This window comes from Herpailurus yagouaroundi, unplaced genomic scaffold (assembly GCF_014898765.1).
Source record: "Herpailurus yagouaroundi ecotype Mexico unplaced genomic scaffold, PumYag 222, whole genome shotgun sequence".
Taxonomy (NCBI): Eukaryota; Metazoa; Chordata; class Mammalia; order Carnivora; family Felidae; genus Herpailurus; species Herpailurus yagouaroundi.
The window spans coordinates 18,534,696-18,560,267 of record NW_024412453.1 but is presented as its reverse complement, the minus strand read 5'-3'; the positions used below and the strand labels follow the sequence as shown (position 1 = coordinate 18,560,267).

Below are 25,572 nucleotides of genomic sequence, written 5' to 3'. Positions count from 1 at the left end.
GTCCAGACCCTCTGTCCCCTTGCCGAGGCCAGGAGGAGGATTTACGGGTTGGGACGTGCTCTGCCTCCAGACCCCCTTCCCGCCCGGCCAGCCGCCTGCATCCCCCGACAACCCAATCAGCAACTCGCAAGACTTCTAGGACATCCTCCCACGGGTACGGCATCTGTGGAGCTAATCCTTAACCGACACGAGTGTCAAGTATTCGCCGCAAACGAGGGAAAGGCCACGGAAGCTTCCCGTGAGGGAGACTGAGCTGCTGACACGCTTCTCACCTGCCCCAGGGCGCGAGCGCAGGGCAGCAGGAGCGGCGACCGGGCGGACCGCACGCCGCCCGGCGCTCCTGCGGGGGCTCTGGCACCTCATCTCCCGGCCCGCGGCCGCCACCCGTCACACCAGCACCCGGCGTGCGGCTCCGCTGGGCGCAGGGATGGGGCAGGAGGGAGCAGCGGCGCTCCGCCAGCACCTGCCAGCTCAGCCCTGAACACCTGCTGGCTCCGCGGTCGTCTCCGTCCGCGACAGGCAGGCGTGTGTGGCATCAGGCCGGACTCAATCTGCTCCGAGCTCCCTTCTTGGGGCCCGAGAGACTTCAGACGTTGAGGCAGGTGGGGCGATGGTGGACGCGCTCGTCCGCTCTGCTCTGGGGGCCCCTGCGTGGCCCGGTAAGAGCCACTCTGCACTCACGGAGTGAGCACGGCAAGGGACCACCCGCCATGATGGGTCAGGGGACCCCGCTGCAGGGTGTCCCAAGTGTGCCGGGTCGGGGACTCCGGGGCTGGCCCCCCATGCACACGGGGTCCTGTCCTCCAGGACCATTGCTCAGGTGGCTTTCGTCCCCGTGAGGCGATGTGGGGACGCAGCGTCCCCGAGGTCCTCCCCTAGCTCCCACGGAGACCTCACAACCCAAGTCCCCGGCAGCGTGGCTCTCTGCGCGTGTTTCACAGCTCCGGATTCCAGGCATTCCGTCCAGCACCCTAGCCTTTTTCTGAAGCGAGGCGCGGCACGGGTAAACGTGTAGGGCTCCGGGGCCCCAGGCGCAACTGTGTGCATCACACTGCCCGGCCTCAGTCCTCATGTCACAGTTCTGCTGGGTGCCGCTGCCCAGGCTATGCACGGGGTCACGTACCCCGGGCGTGGCGGACGCCTGCCGGGCAGGTCCCCCGCGGCTGGTCAGGGGAGTGGGCTCGGGCAGTCGGTGCTGTACCCTCTGGCCTACATCCTCACGTCCACGGGGGCAGAGGCTGAGGGGGTGGGGGCGGCACGCGGGGCCGCAGGCAGTGCACTGGGACAGAGAGCTGGGGGTGGGCGAGCGGGAGGGCAGGGCCCTGGCTCCCGGGGCCACGCAGGCCACTCTCCTCTGTGCACCTCCAGCCTTACCTCCCCCGGGTCTGGCTCTGAACCAGAGTGCCCGCTGTCCTGGGCTGTTAGTGCCCACCGTGTTTACCGTCCCTCGTCTCTGAGGTCGCCCCCACCTCCCGCGTTCGACCGCCTTTTAGCGTGGAAGAAACTTGTGTGTGGTCACGTATCGGTACAAGTAACAGCAAAGAACACAGAGCGGGAAGACCCCCCCAGAGAGCATACGAAGAGCGGGGCCTCCACGGGAAGGGAGGCCGGCCAGTCTTCCAGTGCACGGGAAGGACCCGCCTGGAGCCCGTTCCGTCCGCACAGCAGGGCCCGTCTGGTCTCCTGCACGCACGTGTGGCCACTGGTCAGGCTGGCCGCGACTTGGGTTGTGCCCCGAAGACGGTGTGGGCAGCCAGGAAGGTTCGAGCAAATCGGCCTGAAGCCTGGCTCGCAGCCCAGGGGGCAGGCGAGGAAGCGCGGGTGCCGGTGCCGGTGCCTCCCTCTGCACCAGGAGTTCCCACTCGCCGGGTCCGGCCTCTGGCACCCCTGCCGTTTACTGGGGCAGAGGAGCGTCAGGCCTTCTAGCAACCGCAGGGACTTTTTCGAGGCGACTTTGAAACGCACGGTGTGTGAGCTGTCAGCCCACAGGGCAAGAGAGCGGTGTCTTCCCTGTGGGAGGGCATAACCGGCCACGCTCACCGTCTACACAGCAAGCCAGGTCAAAGGCAGCTGCCGGCTCCGGAAGGTGTTCAGCCGTGGGGACTGTCATCCTCCCGCGGCCCCTCCCTCCTCCTCTCCTTTCAGAAGCCTCTCTGCCCGCAGGGCCACCCTGACTGCTACAGCTCTGCGCGGGTCTGCGCTCAGGGACAACGGCAAGGAGGAAGCCGCTGGACACACAGTGGGCAGGAGCGGCCCTGTTCCCTCTGGGCTCCTCGGCTGCGAAATTTGAAGGCCGCCTGCCCGCCCGTGGGCGAGTCACAGATACCACCGTGGGCTGGGGCCCGGTGGGGCCGGTCCTCTGCTCTCGTGGTGGGGGCTCCGTGCGGTAGGGGTCCGGCTTCACGGCGGGCGCGCTCCTGCAGGCCGGCGCTCTGCTGCCCGGCACGTGGGGAGGTCTCTCCACGGGCCTCTCGAGGCAGCACCACAGCCCTGACCCCGTCTGTGGTGCATCCCCCGTGCGTCTGGCTCCCGGGCCTGGGGCGCGAGGGGAGTGGAGAGCTAGGAGCCAGGGAGAGAGGGCCGCGGGGCTCCGGGCACACGTGGAGTCCCGACCTGAGCTGACCGCCTGTCTCCCCCTGTCGTTCTCACAGTGCAGTTTGACATGATGCGCGCCTGCAACCTGGTGGCCACGGCGGCACTCGCTGCGGGCCAGCTCACCTTCGTCCTGGGTCTGACGGGCCTGCCCCTGATGTCGCCCGATTCACAGTGCTGGGAGGAGGCCATGGCCGCCGCGTTCCAGCTGGCGAGTAAGTAGCCTCGGGCCCCGGGCAGGCAGAGCGACTGCACCCTCAGCTCGTGGGGGGCTGGTGGGCCCACTGTGGCCTTCTCCTGTCACCACAACCCGTGCGGGTCACCCTCTGGCCCGTCGCTGGGGTGGGAATGACACAAAAACGCGCATGGGGAAGTGAAGACACAGGAAGCATCCGGATGGGTATTTCTGTTCACTCCTGAGCTCCTGCCTTTTTCCATTTTAACACCGGCTGCTGAGGCTCTAGAGTGACCTGCTCTGCTTCCCACAGTCTGGGACCACGCAGCCGGTGTGGCTGGTGGTCTGGGCTCACGGTCCTCCCGCAACAGTGCAGCAGCCTGGCACAGGCAGGGTGAGAGCCCCCACCTGAGCCCACGCCCCTGCCTTCCCTGCTCACATTGTGCTAGCGGGGAGGTCTGGGCAAGCTCGTGGTTCCGGCCTGGCTCAGCCACAGGCCCTTTTTCGTGAGCAGCGAAAAGCAGAGAGGACACCAGTGTCCGAGCATACGCGCCGTGTCCTGGCACCCAAGCCCACCGCCCGTGCTGCCACGGGAGCGGGCCGGGAGGCCGCAGAGTGGCGAGGCCTTAGGGGCGGCTGTTGGGGGTAGCAGGACAGGGAGGGTGCGGACGCACCCGTGGTCCTGAAAAGCTGAGAGGGGCGGTGGGAGTCGTAAATGAGGAGTGCGACTCTTCTGGGAGGTTCCACGCAGGTAGCCACGGAAGCTGTCCAGGTGACCCCGGTGAGTAGAGGGGCTGCTCTGCTGGCGTGCCCTCGGCTCTGGCCGCCGGCTCAGTTTTCCTGATCACCGAGACCTGGGGGCAGTTCGGGTCCCCCGTTGCCTGCTGGGGAAAGCACGATCGCGGCCCGAAGCAGGGACGGCGTGGCCAGGGTGTTGGGGACGTTATCGGCCGACCCACTTGCCTCTCCTGCCAGCAGAGAATTGCAGCAGGCCCCAAAGTTGAAGGTACAGTTCCAACAAACCCGGCGAAAGAAACGGCAGGAAGTCTGAAGTGAATCATTCCGGGAATAATGGCCCCCGGCCCTTATCTTTCTGGAGAGGGAAGCTGACCGACTGGCAGGAATTCACACGCTGCGAGTGACCCGGGTGGGAATCGGGAATTGGAAACAGGCCTTCCTGCGCCTTTTCATAGAAGGCGGGTGGTCCTGGGCCGGTCACTTCCCCACGGCCCCGTCACCCACAGGGCCTGGGAGCACAGAGGGCCGACCAGGCGGCTTCCAGGAAGGAGTCGCCTTGGGGCAGGGGTGCCGGGCATGCACACCGGCTCTGCCACCCGCAATCCGTGGGGGTCGGGGCAAACCGCCAGCCCACCGGCCCCTCTGTCTGCCCCCAGCAGGCTGGTCTTGAGAATTAAAGAGGCAGGTGGGCTGGGATGTCTGATCACCTCGGCCTCTTTGCCTCGTCCACGGCTGTGGGTAGAAACACAGGCATCCCAAAGGACGGCGGCCGTTCAGAAGACTACCCCTCTGCCCTCTGCTGACCTTAGGGCCATAAGGCAGAAACGGGGTCCTTGGCCTCGTGGAGACTGCCCACCCCTACCACAGGGAGCTTATCTGAAATTCCACCCCTCCCAGAAGGAAGTGGAAGATTAGGAACAGACATTCAGTGACAACCTAGCAAAGAAAGGGACAGATCTGGATCCTGGAAGTAACTCCCTGCGGCAGCCCAAACGGACCACGGCATCTTTTATTAGAATTACGGGAGAGAAATGGCAGGTTTGGCGTCGAATGGGGCTCACTTCCTGCGAGCCCTCACTTCAGAGCAAGACAGTGTTGTTTCCAGATAACATAGTTTTGAAAAGGCAGCCCGGGGGCCCCGTTAGGTAAACCCGGCTGCCTGGCGGCAGCCCAGGCCGTCCCGCGGTCTGTCCTGCCTGTGGGGCGGGCGCTTTCTCTCCCGGGTGTTTCCAGACCGTGGGGCCGCCACGCACAGACCATCACACAGGCGGAGGCCGCCGGGAAGAGCCAGGAGCGCCGAGGGGCGCTGGGGCCCCTCCTGCCCCTGCAGGCGTCTCCTGGTGGCGCCCTGCCCTCACCCCCACAGGTCTGTTTTGCCCAAAAAGGAAATGCACTTGGCCGTGTTTAGACTTGTTTCATTGACAAACAGTACAGAACGCAGCCGTGTGCCTTTCTGCCACCACGCTGCTAATTTTAGAGTTAGGTTTTTTCCTGTGCTCTGGTCTGCTTTAAACAGTCAGGGAGAGACTGAAGGGCGCCGGGATATCCTGTCCCAGGAGGGGAAATGCCTGCTGGTACCTGTTATGCAAGCGAACCTTCAGTCCCCAGCGCCGGGGCCAGAGGGTGGGCAGCGGGGAGAGATGGTGCAGGCGAGTCCGCGGGGCGGCGGGGCGAGCTGGAGCGTGCAGGGGCCAGACTCCCTTCCTGTCCCTCACACCTGCTCCAGCTGCCACACGGGAGGGTCCCGCCTCCTTGTAGAACTTTCCACGTGTAATTCTAATTTGCTTTAGAGTTGGAAACGCTTTCTGTCCCTTATTCCACCTCCACCCACAAGTTTAACATCCCGGTGTGGCCTCCACGTGCTCCCTGTGACAACAGCTCCCAAGGGGGCTGTGGCGGCCTGGCGGACCCCATCCCAGGGTGAACAGCCGCCACGGGCGGCCCCCTGCTATGGCCATGTGCCCATACAGGCTCCTGGCAGCTGGCTCTGCTGACCCTTCCCCTGTCCTTTATTCTCTCGCTTGCCCGTGTCTGGTCTCCCTGCTCGTGTGCACGAAACGCACGGTCATCCTGGTCTGATGACCGCAGGCAGGTGGCCGTCGGACCCTGCATCAGACACCTAAGCGACACCCAGGGCGAGACAGTCGAGGGCGGCTTTGGCAGGTGGCCTGCCCGGCAGGCGCGTCACAGGGAGGCTCCTTTGCTCTGGAGGGTTCCTGAGCATACCGGGGCTTTTCCTGGGGCGTCGAGGTGCTGCACCAGGCTCCGAGGCCCTGGATGAGCCACCTCACCCTGTGCTCTCGGGCAGCCGGGACCCGAGGTGCAGGCTCAGCCACACCTGCCGCTGTGATTACCCTGACCTCCAACCTCGTGTCTGCTGGGGATGCCACAGGGCAGCGTCGTCAGGGCTCCTGGGTCAGCCGAAGACTCCCCATGGAGCCTGGCGTGCGTGCCGGAGCAGCCAGCACCGGGGAGGGGAGTCTCCTCCTTGCCAGAACATTGGTGGCTCCGAACTTTCCTAAGTTGACCCCACCTATGGCTTGTGAGGTGCCAGTGGCCCCCGGGCTCCAGCTGCCGTGCGGGAACCAACCAAATCTGTCCCCCGGCGGATTATTTCCAGGTGGGACACTCTCACGGCTATTCAGGGCTCTGTTCCTCAGTCGAGCTGCACCTCTGAAGGGCAACTCCCTGGTCGTCGCGGAAGTGGTCTCAGAGCACCGTGGCCGCAGGTGCACATTCAGGCTGGCCTCCCTGCAATAACTGCATTGAGCTCTCCTGGGGGTGAGGCCCCAGTCCCGAGAGCCCTCGGCTAGCAGTCTCTGCTTCTTGTCTTGCCTGATGACGCAGTGGGGGACCCGAGGACTAGGCCGCTCATCTGTTCCCTCCTCCACACCCCTCCCTCACCCCCACTGCTCACCGGAGAGCATGTGCGGCACCTCCCAGCCCCTCCGGAGACCGGGAAGTCCTCCCGCACTGCAGCAAGGGCCCCGACGGCCGACCCGGGCTGGGCCCACTGTGTCGGGGACGCCCAGGGGCGCTGAGGAAAACTCCAGTCCCTCTGTGATGTCCCAGCATGGGGCCCGTAGTCCAGGCGTCCCACTTCCCTGGCTTTGGGTCCATTGGTGACAAATCGACCGTGGTGTAAGGCTTCTCCTCCGTCTCAAGCGTCCGCGACTTTGTAACGTTTGATGTGACTCTCGGTTTACGATTTATTAGCTTTGATCCTAAGTGGCCCCTCATCTCCACGTCTGCAGAATCTCAGTCCAGCCTCCTCGTCTGTCATCCGAGAGGCCCTGCAGCTTTTTCAGACCGAGGGCTTTCCGTACAGCACAATCCCACCACGAAACGCAGTAGTTTGAGGACAGATGAACAACCGACTCGCGCAGGCCAGTGTTCTGCGTTGTGCTGAACCCCTTCATGACAGCACCAGGCTGTCCTCGGGACCCCTGTCCAGTGACTCCTCACGTCCTCTGGGCCGCTGACGAGCAGCCCCGAGCTCACAGGCTTATGCTCTGTCCCTTGGCACCGCACAGAGTGCAGGGTCCCTGCACACGTGGCCTGGCCAGTGGACGCCAACCTTCACCCGCCCGCTCCTCCTCCAGACGCGAAGCCTCCGGAACTCCAGCGGGACGACCCTGGGAGCAGAATCATGGCAGAACCTCCTGGGCCCCGAGTCTCTGGCTTCCTCTCTCTGCTTCTGGAAATCAGCATTTTTTTTTTCTTGGGATGGCAAAATTTACATGCACACTGAGCACCCCGTGCCCGTGAGAATGCTGATGTCGTCGGTCCTGGCGGCTCGTGAGCTGGTGGGGATTCTGCCATTCGTAGGCTCGGGGATCCTCTCGTGGGAATATCTGAGTTTTTGTTTTTCACGAAGAACAGGGCTTGGCTTGGTCTGGACAGAGTGCCCTTCTGTCTTTGGCCCCTGCCTCCACAGCGCTGGTCTGCACCCCAACCACATCCTGCGTTTGTCGCTCACTTCCACGTCCTCTGGGGGCCTCGGCGCCCTCAGCCCTGGCATGCGAGGCGCAGCGTGGGAGCTGCAGCTCCGTGGAAAGGTGACCGGACCCGTCGAACCTTCAGCTCTTCCTTTCCCAGAATCCCTCCCTCTAGGAAGGAGCGTGTGGACCCCGTCACTCTGCTGTTCACAGAAGCTGGGACATCCCAGCTGCGGCCGTGCCGAGACGGGCCATGTGCTCTTTGTCTGGGAACGGTCTCCCTGGAAGCCGTCACGACACCTATGTCGCAGGCACCACGGGGCAGGCGTGCTGTGTGAAGGTTCAGGGTTCAGCTGCACGGTCTCTCCTTACGCCACCTGCGTGTGCTCGACAGTCACTCCAACAGGAAGGCCCTGTGACAGGCACCGCAGCCCTCGGAAGCAGGCAGGAAGGAAGCGAGGGGAAAGGGACGCCGTGCAGGCCGAGCTGTGATTCGCAGCGCCCGCGTGGCCGGCTCACAGGAAGCGGCTGTTTGCTTTGGAAACAGATTCGCGAGAATGGAACTGACTCCGCATGCAGAATTCAGGCTGTGCTCCCACTCGCCCCTTTTGTGTGTTTCTGGACAGACGTGAGCATCGCTGACAAGTCCTGGGAGAGCCGCCTCCAGGACACTCCCAGGGGGTCTCCACACCACGTGCCAGAGCCGGGAAGCCCGTGGTTTGAGGCCAGCGGGGCCGGGGCTCCTTCCCGCACCCGGGCCCCTCTCCCCACAGGGGAACTTCATGAAGGGCCACGTGCCTGATGTGCCCCATCCCTTCCACTGCCGACACAGGGCACACAGGACATCCCCGTGTCTGTGCGGTTCGTGCCGCCCCCGGGGACCCAGATGGGGTCACCTGTCCTCGCGCGACCGGACGGCAGAACACCCCCCCCGCGTGGCTCGGGCGTTTCTCGCGGTTCTGTGCTTGCACCGCTGTTCTGGCAGGTTCTCTGCATCTTCCCGCTTGAGGAGAGGCTTTTCTAAAGTCATTTTTTAATGTTGGGGAGTCAAGCTCTTCTCTGACCACACGTGTTCTGAGTTGAACTGGTCTTTACACAGGATGGGTCGCGTCAACGCAGATTTTTTTTTTTTTTAATTTTTTTTTTTCAACGTTTTACTTATTTTTGGGACAGAGAGAGACAGAGCATGAACGGGGGAGGGGCAGAGAGAGAGGGAGACACAGAATCGGAAACAGGCTCCAGGCTCCGAGCCATCAGCCCAGAGCCCGACGCGGGGCTCAAACTCACGGACCGCGAGATCGTGACCTGGCTGAAGTCGGACGCCTAACCGACTGCACCACCCAGGCGCCCCTCAACGCAGATTTTTAAACCAGTTTTCACTATAGATTTCCCCCCCACTTCTCCTAGAAAAAAGAGCCAAGTAAGGTGCAGCCTCTGAACCAAGCCAGAGAGGGGAGACGCACCGCAGACCGTGCTCGAAACCCGCCCGGTGCCGCCTACCGCCAGCCGGACTCTAAGATTCCGTCCGGCAGGCTCCACGCTGACACGGAGCCGCCACTCTGTCGCCCACGACTGCGGGATGTGGGCGCCATGCGCAGCTCGTTGGTGCACCTGTGAACTCTTGTTCCTTACTCTGTCCGCCCCCGCCCGTTCCTTCATCTCTAACATGAAACACGTTACTCGGCACCGGAGGCTGCTCCACGCTGTGACGCCAGAATCTGAGCATCGTGTGGGCCGCACGGCCCCAGGGAGGGGGCAAGAAACAGACTCGGACGGCAACAGGAGACAGCGACCCTGCTTTCAGAAATACGCGACGCTCGTCTTGAGGAAATAAGCAACAATACGTTTCAGTAACCCCGTGAGGCCGGCCAGTGTGGGCCCGAGGGGCACCTGCCACTCGGGGCTCGGACGGCGCGTGGGTGCTGGGTGGGGGCCGGAAGCCGGCGGCCGCTCCGCCCACACGCTTCGGGGACGGGTCCCGTGAGTCAGGGTCTTCAGTGCCTGGAGGTGCCCCGTCCACAGGCGGCCGCCCTCCGGGAGGGTCTGTGCCGCCTCGTGCCTGCTTCCCCGGCGCGGCGTTCCCCCACCTGCGCTCACCGTGCTGGGCCAGGGCGCACCTCCCTGGTTAGCCCAACAAGAGCGCCGCTTCGGCTCCCCGAGGACGCGTCAAGCCTCCGCACAGCACACGCGTGTGGAAACCAGCAGAGGGGGCAGAGTGGGAACTGGCACGTCCCGCTGTGGCTCCAACGCTGAGAGACGCCATCGTGGCTAAAGGGCCCTGTCCCTCCAACGGGCTTGGGTGCTATAAAGTCGCTCTTTGTCATGCCTCCTTCCCAGAGGCCCACACTGCATTTAATTCCGCACCACGGGATCTAGTTGGTTTGTCTCAAATAATTCACCCCGTAAGTGATTCCTGGAAGGCCCTCCGGGAGGCCTCCCGCCAGCCCAGGGGTGACAGTGGGGGACAGGCCGGGCGTCCAGGCTGAGCTCCGAGCGCAGTCTTCCTCCCCAGGGCTGGGCCAGCACGGGCCGGCTGAGCCAGCAAAGGCCCGGAGAGGCTGGAACCCGGGTTCCCGGAGGAGTGAAAAGGGGCCAGTGTGGCTGCAGCCTAACAGAGGGCGGAGGCGGAGACTCGAGGCCTGGCAAAGGCGGGCGGCCCGGCACCCGCATCTGAGTGACAGGCGCCTTCTCCCTTCCGGTGCCGGAGAGCTAGGGGGCCTGGGTCCTTCCGGCTCAGGGCCAGCTCTGCACCGGCCTGTCCCGAAATGTCTCGCGACGGACTCCACAGACCCGTCCTTACTCTTCAGTGCTGTCGGCCGACCCCAATCAGCCGCGGAGCTGGGGAGGGCCTGTCCACCCCCACAAATGACGCTGCAGAACCGGGGCTCAGGCCGCAGAGCAGAGGTTTACAGACATTCCTATAAGCAGCGTAAGGACGCCGGACGCCGGCAACGGGCGGGCACAGACTTGGACCGCGGCGGCCATTCGGGTGAACCCCTTCCCACCCGCTGGCGTGCCCTCTGCTCGGCCTGGCTCCCTACAGAAGGCTCCCGCCTGCCCTGTGGGAGCACCCGTCCCGGTGCCTCCTGGGTGACCTCAGGCACGACCCTGCGCGTTCGCTGGCTCTCCTGGTGCTCCCTGCTTGCCCCATCCTGCCAGGCCTTGTGGAAAATGGTGCACAAGGAGCTCCCTTCGCCGGCAGAAAATGCCCGAAGACACAGAGAACTGAGGGGCACACACCAAGTGTTTTCATTGTCATGGCACAAAACACAGACTCGAACTCCTTTCCCCGACAACACAAAACTTGGGGCCACAGAACGACGAGCAAGGGATACACTCTTCACCAGGAGAGAGAAACGCCAGAAGATTCTTTCTGTCAGTGTGCATGACAAAGAGAAATAGTTATTTTTAACAGAAAGGAAGTATCCAGAAGCTTTCTGTGTATAAAAAGCTCTCCTAAGTACTGCAGAGAATTAACAGAGATTAGTCACTGCCACTATTGTTTAGCACATGACTGGGGTGGATCAATGTTTAATTCATGCTTTCTGGAAGGTGCCGCAATAATGACACCGTGCTGCTTGTGAAAGCTGGCTCCCCCCTACCCCTGCCCCCGTCCTGCACTAATTTATAAGTTTCCAGAACCATGAGCTGGCACCACTGTGGCTCAGCTCCGGGGCCACGGGGGTCGTGCAGGGTCTGGTTTCCTGAGGAAAGCAGGGGAGGCTGTGGGGGACGGAGGGACCACAGGAACAGACGGACGGATGTCACAGCACAGGGCGGGGGAGGGACCACAGCGGGAGGCTGGCCTGGCCAGAGCCCAGGGCGGGGGACACGGGCGAGTCCGGCAGGCGCCCAGGGTTCCGTCCGGATCACTGTAAGAAGCTCTGTCCTCGTCAGGTGCTTTGGGTTCCAAGACACGGCTTCCCCTAGGTCGCCACAGCAGAGGTGTGGTGAGAGCCGCCCAGGCCCCTGCTTCTGCCCAGCCCTCCCTGCCCTCTCCAGCCACGCCGGCCACTCCGGCCACGGCTCCGGCTCGGCATCACGCCTCCTTGCGGCCTCATCCGGCGCCTCCTGGCTGAGGGGTCGGAGACCCACACAAGGAGTGGCGGGGCCTCTCCTTCGTGCCCGTAGGGGCTCCCGGCCCGGACTCAGCCCTGAACTCTATCAAACACCAGTGTCCTGTTATCCTAGGCGGCAGGCCCCAGGCACGAAACCTGCGTTTCCCTGAGGCAAGAGCCGATAAACTGGGAGAGTAAGGGACGCCTTACTTTCGAATGGAGCATTTCTGCAAGCCGGGAGCAGCTCACGCAGAGGAAATGGCCCGGCCCTGCTGGACCAAAGGGAGAGTGCGCCGGGACCAGGCAGCTTTCTCGCGGGGCCCCCGGAAATTGTTCCGTGCCAGGATTAGACGGCCCCCCAAAGGTCATAAAGGCCCACAGAGGCCAATGAAAAGCGGCTCCACGCTGAAGCGTGGCACACAAAGGGGCGACGGCCCACAGGGGGAGCAGGGGCTGCGTGTCCGCAGGGCTCTACAGACCGAGTGGCCGGTCCTGCCCCAGCCCCACACGGGCCTTTCTGAACTCTCCTCTCTCACTTGCAGGTTTCGTCCTGGTCATCGGGCTGGTGACGTTCTACAGAATCGGCCCGTACACCAGCCTGTCCTGGTCTTGCTACCTGAACATTGGTGCCTGCCTCCTGGCCACCCTGGCAGCCGCCATGCTCATCTGGAACATCCTTCACAGGAGAGAGGACTGCATCGCACCCCGGGTGATTGTCATCAGCCGCTCCCTGACCGCGCGGTTCCGCCGAGGGCTGGACAACGAGTACGTGGAGTCACCGTGCTGAGGGCCGCTGGGGGACACCTGCTCAGGACTTTCTCCACTATAACCAAACAGCGTAGAAGCCGCAGGGCTGTCCGTGCGGGCCATCCGTAGGGTTTCCCATATATACATGTACGACCCACAGCTACGTTTACTACGTTACACATAAGCATATTACGTGGTTATATACCGCCTGCGCCACGCTCCTGATGCGCCCACCACTGGGCTTCACTGTCCGCACGTTCCAGGAGGAGAGCAGCTCCTCAGGTGCAAGGATGGCAGCCAGCTCACTCTGCGCCTCGGTCTAGGATTAATTTATTCTCTATCTGCTGAGGGGTGGGTCCTCGGTCACATTTACTTTGGTAAAGCAGACTACCCGGGAAGATTTTCCGGAACGGTCCGTGATCTTCCTCGAGTGACTTAGAATTTACAACCAGATGGCTACGGTTTTATGACAGGACTGTGTCAGTAATGTCCGTTTTGCTCCTGATTATTTTTCTAAGTTAAAATAAAATGCAAACTTCCCACCACTGTCTGAAACTCGTGTTTTATCCATCACGCTGCCACGCGGGTGAAAAGAATTTGGTCTGGCCTTGTGGCATTTTGTGGGCCGGCAGGAAGAGAAGGCTTGAAACATTTTTAAAGGCCCGGTGGGAAGACACCTGTGGGTCGCTCAGGCCCTTACACTCCTGCGCCACCAAGGGCCTGCAGACGAACACTGTGGTAAGACAGATCCTCCACTGGCAGGGTAAGGGGGGAAACGTTTATTTGTTTAAGAAAATTCAGAGAGACCGCTTTACGCTTTTCCCCCTATAAAAACCTTCAACCTAGCTTCAGCCAAATGCTGGGTGGTCTACAGATGCCTTCGTGACACGACACTGATTCCAAATGACACTGGTCCTAAATCGGGAGGAGGTGAGTCAGCTGTTACTCCCCAGGCCAAACGGAAAACACTGAAGAGTTGCACTTGAGGGGTTCAACACCGGCCCTCACCCTCCAGAACCCCGGATGCCTGTCCACATCTGTCAGGACAGAGTGCCCACCGCACCCACCTGGACGCTTCCTGTGCACTGAAATGCTTGGCCCTGCGCCACCTGGCGGCAGTGATCCCCAGGAAGCTGACACTGGGGCCCGCGGGTAGCACACCAAACCAGGGTCAGATCAGAGGCCCGCTGGCCGCCTCCCCCAACATGAGGCCGCCTCCCCCCAAGCCAGGCCGCCTCCCACTAAAAAACGTTAAGCCTCGCTCTTTCGACCTTCTGGTGAGCATGAGGTAGCTGTGTGGAGCCTGTCTTCAGTGAGACAAACAGTGCAGTGCGGCTCGTGCTTTAAAAATCATAATGCAATTGAGAACGACTGAAAAGCATCTAAAGCTTGACCATTTACAATAAACTCATCACATGCTGTAGAAATAACCAGATTTGTGTCCCACCCCAGCACACTCATGGGAACGTTTAAGTCTGACCTTCCTCCCTCCGAGCTTCCTTCCACAATGGACCCTTCCACACCCCCCAAGCACATGCTAAAAATAATAGATTTTTAAAAGAATAATGAAACAGTTAAGATGTACAATTTCAGGGGCGCCTGGGGGGCTCAGCCAGTTGAGCGTCCAACTTCAGCTCAGGTCATGATCTCACGGTCCGTGAGTTCGAGCCCCACATCGGGCTCTGCGCTCACAGCTCAGACCCTGGAGCCTGCTTCGAATTCTGTGTCTCCCTCTCTCTCTGTCCCCCCCACCCCTTCACTGACTCTGTCTCTCTCAAAAATAAATAACGTAAAAAAAGATGTACAATTTCATAATGTTACACATACGACTATGCTAAGGCACATTAAAGTATTAAAGCTAACCACGTAGCTGTGATTGTGTTTATGGTAAATGAAAGGAGGCCAGAGAAAGACTGGGCTGTGCCATCAGCCACTCTGGTTCACCTGTCAAGTGAAGAGCCCTCTCGTAGAGAGGTCAGTGTGGACACGGCCTGCTCCAGAAACAAGGTTTGGCCACAGTTTTAGAAATAAGACAAGGGACTGGGAGTCATGTGCTCGTTTGAAAAGTACCATCACTGCAAACGAGGGGCTGTTCTAGGTGACAGGTTCAGTTTTCATCTCTGTGTTCCCGCTTCACTTTCACCACGTAATAATTTTCCTGCCCTTCGGATGTGAACGCCTGTAAGTGCTCTTGAGAAGAGTTGCTGAATTCTCTCAGGAATGGAGACGAGGCTGCTTGGACACAGCCTTTGATTAAACATTTTAGAGCATGGGGCGCCTGGGGCGGCTCAGTCGGTAAAGCGTCCGACTTTGGCTCAGGTCATGATCTCGGGGTTCATGGGTTCGAGCCCCGCATCAGGCTCTGCACTGACAGCTCGAGGTCTGGAGCCTGCTTGGGATTCATATTCTTTCTCTCTCTCTCTCTCTCTCTCTCTCTCTCTCTCTCTGCCCCTCCCCTGCTCATGCTCTGTCTCTCTCAAAAATAAACATTAAAAAAAATTTTTTTTTAAATTTAGAGCGATTTTAACTGTGTTTCCCCGTACTGTTTCAGGTGTCTGTTACCGAAGCCTTCCTGTTTAGTAGCAATTATTCCCAGAGGAACAGGTACTGCGAATATCTAGCGATTGCAGAACTTTTGACTAGGAGGTACCCGGAACACTTAAAAATCAATCAAATACACAGCAGCCCAAGAGACTCTGAGCCCAGCAGAGGGGAGCTGGGCTTGCCCACGCCCTGCTGTGCTGCCTAATTCACCTGCCTCCATGGGTGACAAACCAGGAGATCCTCTGTGACACAGTCACAGAAGAGTTACTGCTTCTCAGAACCTCGAGAAGCGACAGAGGCCTACAGAGAGGCTCCCGGAGGTGCACACGTGCCCTCATACCTCAGCGAGCAGAGTCCTCACCTTTTGATGAGCTTGATACATTTCAAAGCTTCATCCATGTCTCCGATGGTGACAAAGAAGCTGAAGTCGAGCATGGCATCCTGAGTGGGCTTATCGCAGCCCTCCAGTCCGACGAAGTCTCGCAGGGGTCTCCTGCCCAGCAGGTGGGGGACGCGGTGGCACCCCGGGTCCCCCTGGTCTTCCCCGTCTGCTTCTCCTGGCTGAATGACAAAGGACACCGTTAGCTGTCGGGTCGGGGAAGCGGGTACGCACACTGAGCCTCTGCTCGAGATGCGTGCCCGTGCGCGGAGGTGGCCGCCGTCCCTGCCGGGCACCGGGAAAGCTGTGGGCGCCGGTTTCAGGCAGCAGAAAGCACAGGCTGTCCCGCGTAGGGACCTGTCCCTCAGCCTCTAGCTCACGAATGCCGACCCCTCGGTTACTCCACAGCCTCGAGAGGTCTCGCTGCCAAGCCAGGCGCTCTCGCACGGGCACGGGGCCCTAGAATCAAGTAACTCCAACGCGATTTCCGGCAGAACTTTCCAAAGCCGTAACCCAGATTAGTCTTGTGCCCTCACTGATGTTTTTCAGAAGAACCACTGACCCTGCGCGGCGCTTCCCAGACGGGCCTGGGGAGACAATGTGCTGACGGCACCTGGGCCCTCCCCCTCCCCTCCCTGCTCCCTTCCGCCCTGCCAGGTGCTGCTCTGCTCCATCTCGCCTGGGGCCCACACGTGCCCCGCCTCCCGCATCATCCGCTTTTCTCTCTGCGAAGGCCCCAGTTCTCTGCCTCTCTAAAGGTGGTCACGGCCCACGCTCCTTGGACCCGGCTCCCCTGGCTAGTCCCTGGTCTCCTGGGACGTTGTCATTGATAACAAGTGTGTACTCGGTCACTCAAACGACCATACATTTCTTCACCACAGATTCACAGCTCACAGCTGTTAAAACCCCTGGAATTTCCCCATGATAAGGCCTCAAATGAAGGTGACTGTGGGTCTCTGCCCAGGGGCAGGGTGGCTGCCGGGAGGACCCGCCACTGCTCAGAGGGCTCCAGCGAGGCCTCCGTAACCGCCCAGGACTGCGATCGCAGGCCTCCGGGCAGGGAGGGGTGGGGGGAGGGGCACCCGGCGAGGACTCGAGGACTCGGGAGCTCTGCGCCCTCCCCGGACGTGCCCTGTGCGTCTCTTCATCTGGCTGCTGCCTCGTGTCCTTTATCGCATCCTCCACACACCGCTAAACGCGAGTACGTGGTTCCCTGGCCTCTGGGAGCCGCTCTAACCGGCTGCAAGAGCCCGAGGAGGACCCTCCACTCTGTGGCCTGTGGCGGGAGCATGGGTGGGGGTGGGGGTGCGGGACGGAGGCCGTGACTCGTGGGACCTGGCGCTGTCTCTGGGTGCATGGTGTCAGAACTGACTGGATTGTGTTGAGCATAGAGCCGTGTACAGAAGGGTCAGGTCACTATGTTGTACACCTGCAGCCAGTGTAACTTTGGATATTAACTATGTTTCTGTAAAAAAAATCTTTTTAAGAAAAAAAAAAAAACGGGGGCGCCTGGGTGGCCTGGTCGGTTGAGCGTCCGACTTCAGCTGAGGTCATGATCTCATGGTCTGAGTTTGAGCCCCACGTTGGGCTCTGTGCTGACAGCTCAGAGCCTGGAGCCTGCTTCAGATTCTGTATCTTCCTCTCTCTCTGCCCCTACCCCACTCGCTCTCGGTCTCCCAAAAATGAATGTTAAATAAAAAAGAAAAAAACGGGAGTTGAATTCTCAGGCCTCCAGGTGGTATCTGAGACTTTCTTCGTGTTGTGGGGGGCTCCCTCGCCACGGCGGAATTGGGTCTAGGAACCCTAACAGATCTCATCGCCGTGGCTGCTGCTGCGTGACCCCTGCCCCCACTCGGTTTTCGCAGCCCCCCATCTTGCTGCTCCCTGACGTTCGCCTAAAGTCTCTAACTTGGGCACTTGAAACACTGGTAGGATTTGTCAGACCCAGGTGTGGATGGCAAGGCCTTTACAGGCACAGAGCAGAGCATAAGCAAAGGGCCTGGGGCAGCCCCCAGTCTGGGTGGATGAGCGCAGGCCGGGTCACGTCAGGAGGAGGCTGAAAGCTGCAGTCGGCCCTGAGCGGGAACTTTCAGAAAACGTGCGCACACACTGCGAGGCAGAGGCAGACTTCCAGCCGGTCAGTCTGCTGTGGACCCGGTGCCCCATTATGATCAGAACCGGGCCCACTGTGGTTGCGCCGGGGAATTCTCACAGAAACAAGAGTGCCGTGGCTCACCCGCCACAGGCAACGGCCGCTGCCCTCGTTTCGGAGCCTCAGCTCTGTTCCGAGAGGGGGCACTGAGCTGGGGACCTTGGGTTGTCACGTTCTCATCCACACCCTCAAGTGTGCAGACAGGGGACCTCCGGACGCGGTGCTGACGGCCTCGGATACGGGTCAGTAATCCAGGAGAAGGGCAGCTTTTAAAGAAACATGATGCTTCACAGCTTCCTCTTACTAGCACTTTAGAGATCAAGTTAATAAGATTCCCTTTTTTGCTAATCTAGTTCATAAACTATTTCCTGCATTACAACATGGTGACGGACTGTTCAAGCCACAGTCTGAGCCAGGACAGGGGCTATGCGGAGCGACGGAGGCGTGCGGCTCCCACACCGGGGCTGCTGTGGCATCAGACTCCCCGACAAGCCTGGGGACAGAGGGACAGAGGAACGCAAGCAGAAGGGGCCACGTGCGAGTGAGGCAAAGTCTAGGGGCCGGATGGTGAGGGGAACACGGAAGGCTCACGCGAACGGGAGAAACCAAAGTCCACGCTGGGAATAATGGGCAGAACGAGACAAATGCGGGTAAGATTGACTTTCCTTCTAACCTGCAGCCCGTGGAGAAATACGTGAGGCCGGCAGAGCAGACATTCCCCCAGGAACCCCACTGTCTTCACGGTCGGTAATGCTTTTGCTAGCGGGAAAACCCCCTCAGCCGGACGACAGCCAGGCCTCTGGGATCCTGGAGTCCCCGGCGTACGGACGGTCCGTTTGGAAACCTCCGTGTCATTACCATCCTCCGCCCGCCCAACTCCCAAGGATAACCTCTGCCTCTCATGACCCCGGTGCGGATCTTTCTGCCCACGGGTCCTGTCCCCCTGCCGTAATAAAACCACCCCTTTGTACCAGAACATCTCAAGAACTCTTTCTTGACTGTTCGCTCTTGAGCCCCGCTTCAAACCAAATCAGGGAAATTAGGAGGAAAACTCGATAGGAGGAACCATAAACGCGCTCTCATGATGTTTTGAGTCCTCAGGTCAAAGGAAAGACGAATGTTCCTGAGGTACGTGAAATGAGAATGAAATCCAGAAGAATGCTGGTGTGAGGGCAGAGATGGTTTAAAATAAGGGAATGAAGAAAAGCTGTGGGCAGAGCCGCGAGACACTCACGGGTCCGGAGACCCCGGCGACAAGGAGGCTGAGCCCCAGGGGAGGCAGACAACTCTTTGCAAGACAAGCTAGCTGGGAGCGTGCGCGTGTGTGAAAACAAACCCGTTCCGTCGAAAATAAACAAGCAGACGTGTGAGTGAGACATGCTTCCTGAAAAGCCACCAGGCTGGCCTGTCCCCGGGGGCCACCTCTGCGCCCGCATCACCGTTAGTCCCCTACCCGAGGACCGCGGACACGTCACGTCCGTGCTACCCTGTCTTGACGGCACAGCCAAGGCTTGTCACTTTCCTGACCCGGGGGCCTCCCAGCTGCTGGAGTTTTGGGGCACAAATTAGAGCACGTGGTGCGCGGTGCATAATGAGGGGGTGAGCCGCGGCCGCCAGAGACCCCCCGCCCCGCTGGGACCCGGGAACGCGGCCCCGCGCTCGCGGGGCTCCCACCTTCCTCGTGAAGTAATAGTGAGGCACTTGAATTCCCAGAAGGGTCTGGTAGGCGGGAGGCCGGGAGAAGCTGTCCTGGAGCAAGAAGCCATGCTCTTCGGTGACGAAGAAGGACAGGACCAGCACGTCAGCCTGAGGGAGAGGGAGACGCCGTCGGCTCTGGTGTGACCATGTCACCTTCCATCGTGCATCTGATCCCCACGTTCACGGCCAGGATGTTGACACACAGAGAAGAAGGACGAACGTGGGCACACAGCCTCATGCGGATAATCCACTAGCCCCCTTCTAGAAGGATGTGCCACATCCTGCGTGGAGAGCCGCTAGACCCTCTTAGGAATGGGTTTCCTTGTAGCAAAAACAAATCTTTCCCCACCCAGCTGGTAAATGACACCAAAGAACTCTCGGGTGTCAGTTTTTCTGTTCAGCTCCTCGACTCTCATTTCAAAGACAGCAGCAGAAAGGTTCTCTCATCTGCTCTTGGGAGGGAGGGGGGTGGAGGGACCGGGGCGGCAGTGCCGTCCAGCCCCCTGTGGACAGGAGCAGCAGGAGGTCCAGGTGGTGAAGCCCTCTCGGGCCTCACCCTCCTCGAGAAGCCCGGACGCGGCACCCGGTTAGCGTGCTGGCAAGGGCCCCAGAGTGGCGATCAGCGCGCACCCTCACCGCCCGCCCGGGGCCGTCTCCTGTTCCCGTCACAGAGTCACGGAGACGCCACCTGTTTACCACTCAGCATTTCAGAACCAAGGTTCGGCCGTGCGTCTGAATGTCTGGGGGCACAGACACCCACTGCTGATAATCCTGGGCCCTGTGCTCACCCCCCTGGGGAGGGGGGGCTTCCTTTGGCAGGGACACAAGGCCGCCAGCGTCAGCAGGCTGGCTGCCCTTGCCGACTTACTGGGACCGGCTACAGACCCCTCTCGGAACAAGGTCATCACAGGGAGGCACAGCCGGCCGCTGGCCTCTCCCGGGGAGCTCCAGACGTTCTGACAACGTACGTAAGGAAAGCATCAGAGTCCTGGACGCTACGGGGGGATGGGTGGGGGGTGCCTGGTAGGGTGGAGGTCAGGGGCCAGGGCGAGGAGGTCAGTGGGAACCGGCCTTGCTGACCCAGCCCCAGGACACACGCCCGCCATGGGTTAGCTCTGTTAACCGTTAGGGTGGCAGGCTCGGTCCCAGGGAGAAAGTAATATGCAGCACTCGACGTCATGGGAGAACTAAAACAGGACAGCCCGAGTGGAAGCAGACAGAGAGGGTGGGGCCCACCACCACACAAACCCAGAGGCCACGCAGGCCACGTGTTGAGGAGGCAGTCTGCTCAACGGGCACCAACCTCCCTCCAGCTTTCCCATAAACCACGTCAGGACCGTGAACCTGCCCAGACCCCTGCACCAAGAGACAACCACGACGCAGTCAGGGTACCGTGAGGTCCGGGCCGTCCTCGGCGGGGGGCTTCTTGTCCCCGGGCTGCAGCGGGGCCCCCGGCGCCTCCCGCACGGCCTCGCACACGAACAGCCTGGGCTCGCTCTGGTCCCAGAAGTGGCTCACGGGAACGAGATCCCTCAGTCTTTCGTCCGCAAAGGCAGGGCTCCTGAAAGAGAAGGCCCATCCTGAGTCCCGAGGGCTGAGATGCGCTCTGGAAACGCGTGCCCAGGGTCGGCGTCCGCGTCCGCAGGCTGCTGTGCGCTCCACAGACTGCCTGCTCCGGGGCCGCTTCCCACAGCACGCTGCAGCCAGCCTGCAGGGGGCACGCTCACATCAAACAAAGCCAGTCAAAGAGGCCCAGGGCAGCCTCGTCGGAGGGCGTGTGACGCTTTGGCTCTGGAGACTCCACAGAGGGCGCCTGCCAGGACCGGTGTGGACCTCGCGTCCTGTAGGGCGGACACGTGCCGAGGGGTAGGTGTGCTGCCCACAGACAAGGTGGGTCTGGAGGCAAAGGAAGGTCAGATCTCAGAAGCGGAGGGGAGTCTGCGGGGAGGCCACGCACTGTCCCTGCTGCCACCGGAGGAGTGACAGGCCGGGCCGGGGAGGACGTGGCTTGAAGGTGGAGGGCAGAGGGAAAGCGTGAGTCTGAGACACGATTCAAACAAGGGAAATGGGACGAGTCCCAGCCGAGGCGACTAAGGGAGAGGTGAGCTGTGAGGTTTCCGAGCACACAGCCGAGACAAGAGTGATCTCTGGAAATGAGGTGCAGGTGATGACAAGAGATTCCAGCGGACATTTGGGGCCGAGAAAGCGGAGCGAGGCTGGGGAGAGGTGAGGACGGGCCTGTTCGGGCAGGGCCGCCAGTGGCGACCAGTTTAAGCCCCCAGGAGAAAGAAGGTTCTGGAAAAGGGTTTCAGCAGTGGAGTGGGAGGGGACCGTAACAGAGAAAAGGAGCAGGTGCCCGGCAAGGCCGGCCTCGGGCTCTGCTGTCGGGCACGCGTTGTGGGTGCCGGCCGCAGTGTGCACCCTGGGTCCTGAGCCGCGCACTGGGCCCTCAGGTGTCACTTTCCAGAGTCAGAAGTGAGCCCTCAGTGGGGCAGGGCGAGCGTGTCCCTGGCAGCAGCAGGAACTCAAACACAGGTTATACGAACTCCCTGAAGAGCAGTGATTACTTTTCTAGAAAGACACCACCACCCAGACAGACGCGCTCCCTTCCCAGGTGCAGACAAGGCTGAGTGACCGCCACTCCCCCCCAACATCCGGGCCACCGTGTGCCCATGGCTGCCACTGCCCTTCCAGAAGCCCGTTTCTGCCGGGTAATTCCAGGACCCCAGGGGCTCCCATCCATCCCAACTGTCGGGGCTGTTGGCTTCACTGTTTCCTCCACCACCACCTGCTAAGGGGCTTCAAGTCTGGAGCGTCACTCAGCCACCACCTGCTCAGAAGCTGTGTATCATTTTCACTAGCTTTACACTGAAGTCCCGCCGAATCATAGCCTTACTTCTTGGTCTCTTGCCCGTTGAAGGACAGCGTCTCCCTCCGATCAATCTGCCCCGTCTTGAGGTCCAGGAGAGTCACAGTGTCCATTTCCACGTCGTAGAAGCAGATTTTGGAATCGGGGCTGCCGTCAGCCTAGGGGAAGACAAAACGGGGCTCACGGAACCGTGTGGCTGGCACCCCGTGGGTTTGAGAACAAGCGTGTGGTGTCCACGACCCGCCGGCCACTCCAGCACTCCTAACGTGGGTGTCGGTGCACCGTCGTCCCACTGAGACAGCTGTCCGGGGGGTACTTTGTAATTTCAGGGGGCCGAGAAACTCTAGAACACTGTGGAGGTCCAACGCCAGCTGTCCGGCTGAGGTGGATGAACCACAGGGACACGGAGGAGTGGATCCCCACGCGCCAGTTCTCACACAGGCGAATGAAGACGAAAGAAGGGGAGGAGCTCGGCTGGTGGGGGAACGAATGCCAACGACTCGGGGAGACTGTGCAAGGCTTTGTCTTACCAGGCAGCAGAACGCTAAATGGGGCCTGAGGACTCAAGAAAAACTAGAAGATCAGCCCCTCAAAACTTCAGACAGAGAACACCGTAAGCCCGATGGCAGCGGTTTCTCATCACAAACACCGTCCGCGAGAGGAAAGACCAACAACGAACCGGGAGATGCGTCAGCGACACTGAAGGTGCCCAGCCTCCTGCCCCCACCCCGCCCCCCGCCCAGGGGAACGGTGGACCACTGCCCGCGCCAGCCCCTCCTTTCCAAAGTGCACACTCCCGCGGGTAGCGCCAGCGGGGCTGGGGACAGCTGGTTTTCACCACAAGCTCGCTTGTGCTGCCTGAACTTTATTTCTTTGCCATGTTTTCTTTCACCGCGGACAAGAATTCCTGGTGCAAGGAGAGATGTTTTTGTCCCTTAAGGTCACCGCACTGTCCCCGCCCGTGCCATGCATTCACCCCAGCGGCAGGGAGATGGTGCCGTGTCCTGGGATGCCCACCCTGCTTCTGCTTCCGTGCCCCTGGGCTCTGGCACCGCCCTCCTGCCGCCCGAGGACCCCCATCTCCAGCCAGACTTAGCCTCTGAGACTCAGGCTTGTCTTCGCTGGCCCACGTGCCGCCCTGAGGAGCCTCGAACTCAGCACTGAGACAGGATGCCCGACCGTCCCCCTTTCAACCTCTACGTGGCTGCCCGGGGTGGAATCAGTCCCCGCCCATCCGTGCCCCCCGCCCCAGATGATCCCCAACCCCCAGAAGACTTCTGCACACCCCCCCCACCGCTGAGAAGCAACCTGTAGAAAGATGCTACGTGACGGTCCTGTCTTGCCCCTGCGCCAAGGCCGGCGCCCGTGTGATGGCCCACTGACCGTGCCGGCCTCAGCCTCCACCCTCTGCCAGGGATGGCAGGCCCTCGGGTCGTGCTGTACCACCTGCTTATACTCCGGGCGCGTCTCCCTGTGCCTCCCCTGCCCCTGCCACATGCTCGTCTGGAAGCCTCCCGCCCAGCATGGCCCGCAGTTGGACCGTCTCTGATGGACGTCTGTTTGTCCACAGGAAGGGGCCACACTCTCCTAATTAAGCATCGGCTTGTGTCCGCGGTGCCCAACACAGTGTCTGGTTCCCGGAAGGCAACCGGGAAGCAGGTGGTGAAAGAATGGATTCGCAAGCAAACACTCGTGGGCAGCAAGGCTCACTGCCTGCAGGGCAGGACAGACGTGTCCGCGTCCCTTCTGTCAGACTCTGCTCCCTGGCTGTCCTTGCCTTCTCTAAGCCAGAGGCTCAGAGGGCCTTGCTGCCCCCTCATGCCAAGGGAACCCAGCCGGCTGGTGAAAAGGTACAGAAAAGAGAAGAGGTGCAGAGGGGGACCCTGCACAGGGGGACCCGCTGTCTCAGAGGAACTAGGGACTGGGGACAGGTGGGGGCTCAGGTCTCGTGGCAGGAAGGGAGCACAGTGGGCACGGCCGGAGGAGGCCGCGGTCCGGGGGAGGGGGGCACAGTGGGCACGGCCGGAGGAGGCCGCGGTCCGGGGAGCAGCTGCCGCCGCGCACCCACCTTGCTGAGGAGGATGCTGATCTTGCCGCCGCTGGCGTTACACCTGAGCGAGGCCATGCCCGCTGCGCCCGGGATCAGATCGGCCAGCTTCCGGTCACCACAGTGCTCTTTGGCCTCTCTGTAGGGGGACACGGGGGCTCAGGACAGGCGCAGGCCTGTGGCTGGGCAGCTCACAGGGCCAGAGCCCGCTCTCTGAGAGAACAGAAACCTTCCTTCAAAGAACTCGGGGCTCCTTGAAGGCGTGGCTGCTCGCATGCCGGGGGTCTTGCGCCACGACAGAGGGCCCAGATCAGGGTACAGGGAGAGCGTCAGCAGTTTAAGTTGCTAAACTGAAGTACGATGACAATAACGTCGTATTGCTTTCAGGCATAAACATACTGATTCAACGTCTGGGTCAGTCTGTAAAGTTCCCAGGCTTAACGAACAGAAGTGAATACGTATCCCTCCCCCTACTCCTCTGTGCTCAGCCTGTCCCTGCGACACGTTTTGGCCGTTCGTCCTGCCAGAACAGGCTGCTGTCCCACATGCCACGTACAAACACGAGTGTCTCTAGCCCGTTTACTGGGTTCTGGCGTGACGCTGTTACGAACGGCACTGGGTCGGCAGCGGTGGCTCCTCCCGACTGTTTCCACTTAATTCTCGTTTCCTCCGTGCTTCCCTGGTGTCCTCTGTGTCCCAGGATCCCTTCCAGGCCCCGTGTCCTTAGGCCCCCCAGGCTGGGACAGTTTGTCTGACTCCAGGCTCCTGTGACATTTCCTGCCTCTGTCCTAGAATTTCTCCAAGGAGCCTCGTGGTCCTGTTGGAGAGCGCTGTGGAAACCCGCACCTGGGCCCTGGGCGTGCTAGCAGAGCAACGCCCCGCATGCGGACTCACTGGTGCCCGGACGTGTATCCGGAGATGTCTCGACGCGCACCTGACGTCTGTGTCCGTATGAAGCTAAACGTGACTTGTGCTCAACCCTTCGCCATGAGGCTCATTCTCGCCTCCTCCCCTCGCTTATGTCACCTCCTCCCAACACTGAAGCCCCGGCTCCCAAAACCTGCACCTTCACTCTGTGCAGCTGAGCGGCGGCGCGGGACGCTTGCCCTGTGCCCTGTGCGGGGAGCTCTGCGGACGGCAGTGCGGTCCTGTGTCCGGTCCCTCAGTCCCCAGTATCAACACCTCCACCACCACCACTACCCGAAGGGCCGGGGTCAGCACCACCTCTCCGAGGGCTGGTTCACACATTTCTACCGTACTTAGGTGACTGTCACATTCCGTACTCTATCCTGTGATCCCCTGAAAGATTTTTAAAATTGACGCACGTTGGGGCGCCTGGGTGGCGCAGTCGGTTAAGCGTCCGACTTCAGCCAGGTCACGATCTCGCGGTCCGTGAGTTCGAGCCCCGCGTCGGGCTCTGGGCTGATGGCTCAGAGCCTGGAGCCTGTTTCCGATTCTGTGTCTCCCTCTCTCTCTGCCCCTCCCCCGTTCATGCTCTGTCTCTCTCTGTCCCAAAAATAAATAAACGTTGGAAAAAAAAAAAATAAAAAAAAAAAATAAAATAAAATTGACGCACGTTAAGACTCATTTTCGGGGCGCCTGGGTGGCGCAGTCGGTTAAGCGTCCGACTTCAGC

General features: G+C 60.9%; 2 protein-coding genes across 6 annotated transcripts in view; one reads left to right on the top strand and one right to left on the bottom strand.

Moving 5' to 3' along the window:
• Positions 1-12,791, top strand: part of TMEM204 (transmembrane protein 204) — a 15,480-nt gene extending 2,689 nt beyond the window's left edge. The window contains exons 2-3 of the mRNA XM_040459479.1: positions 2,652-2,807; positions 12,044-12,791. Coding sequence (XP_040315413.1) covers positions 2,652-2,807; positions 12,044-12,288 — 401 coding nt within the window. The 3' untranslated portion in view covers positions 12,289-12,791. The remainder of the gene's footprint in view (positions 1-2,651; positions 2,808-12,043) is intronic.
• The window catches only part of IFT140 (intraflagellar transport 140), an 84,560-nt gene that overhangs the window by 26,228 nt on the left and 32,760 nt on the right, over positions 1-25,572 (bottom strand). For all 5 annotated transcript variants that reach the window (XM_040459468.1, XM_040459469.1, XM_040459470.1 and 2 more), the window contains 5 exons: positions 23,959-24,076; positions 21,918-22,048; positions 20,414-20,582; positions 18,998-19,129; positions 15,154-15,353 (listed from right to left, as the gene is read on the bottom strand). In XM_040459468.1, the coding sequence (XP_040315402.1) occupies positions 15,154-15,353; positions 18,998-19,129; positions 20,414-20,582; positions 21,918-22,048; positions 23,959-24,076 (750 nt within the window). The remainder of the gene's footprint in view (positions 1-15,153; positions 15,354-18,997; positions 19,130-20,413; positions 20,583-21,917; positions 22,049-23,958; positions 24,077-25,572) is intronic.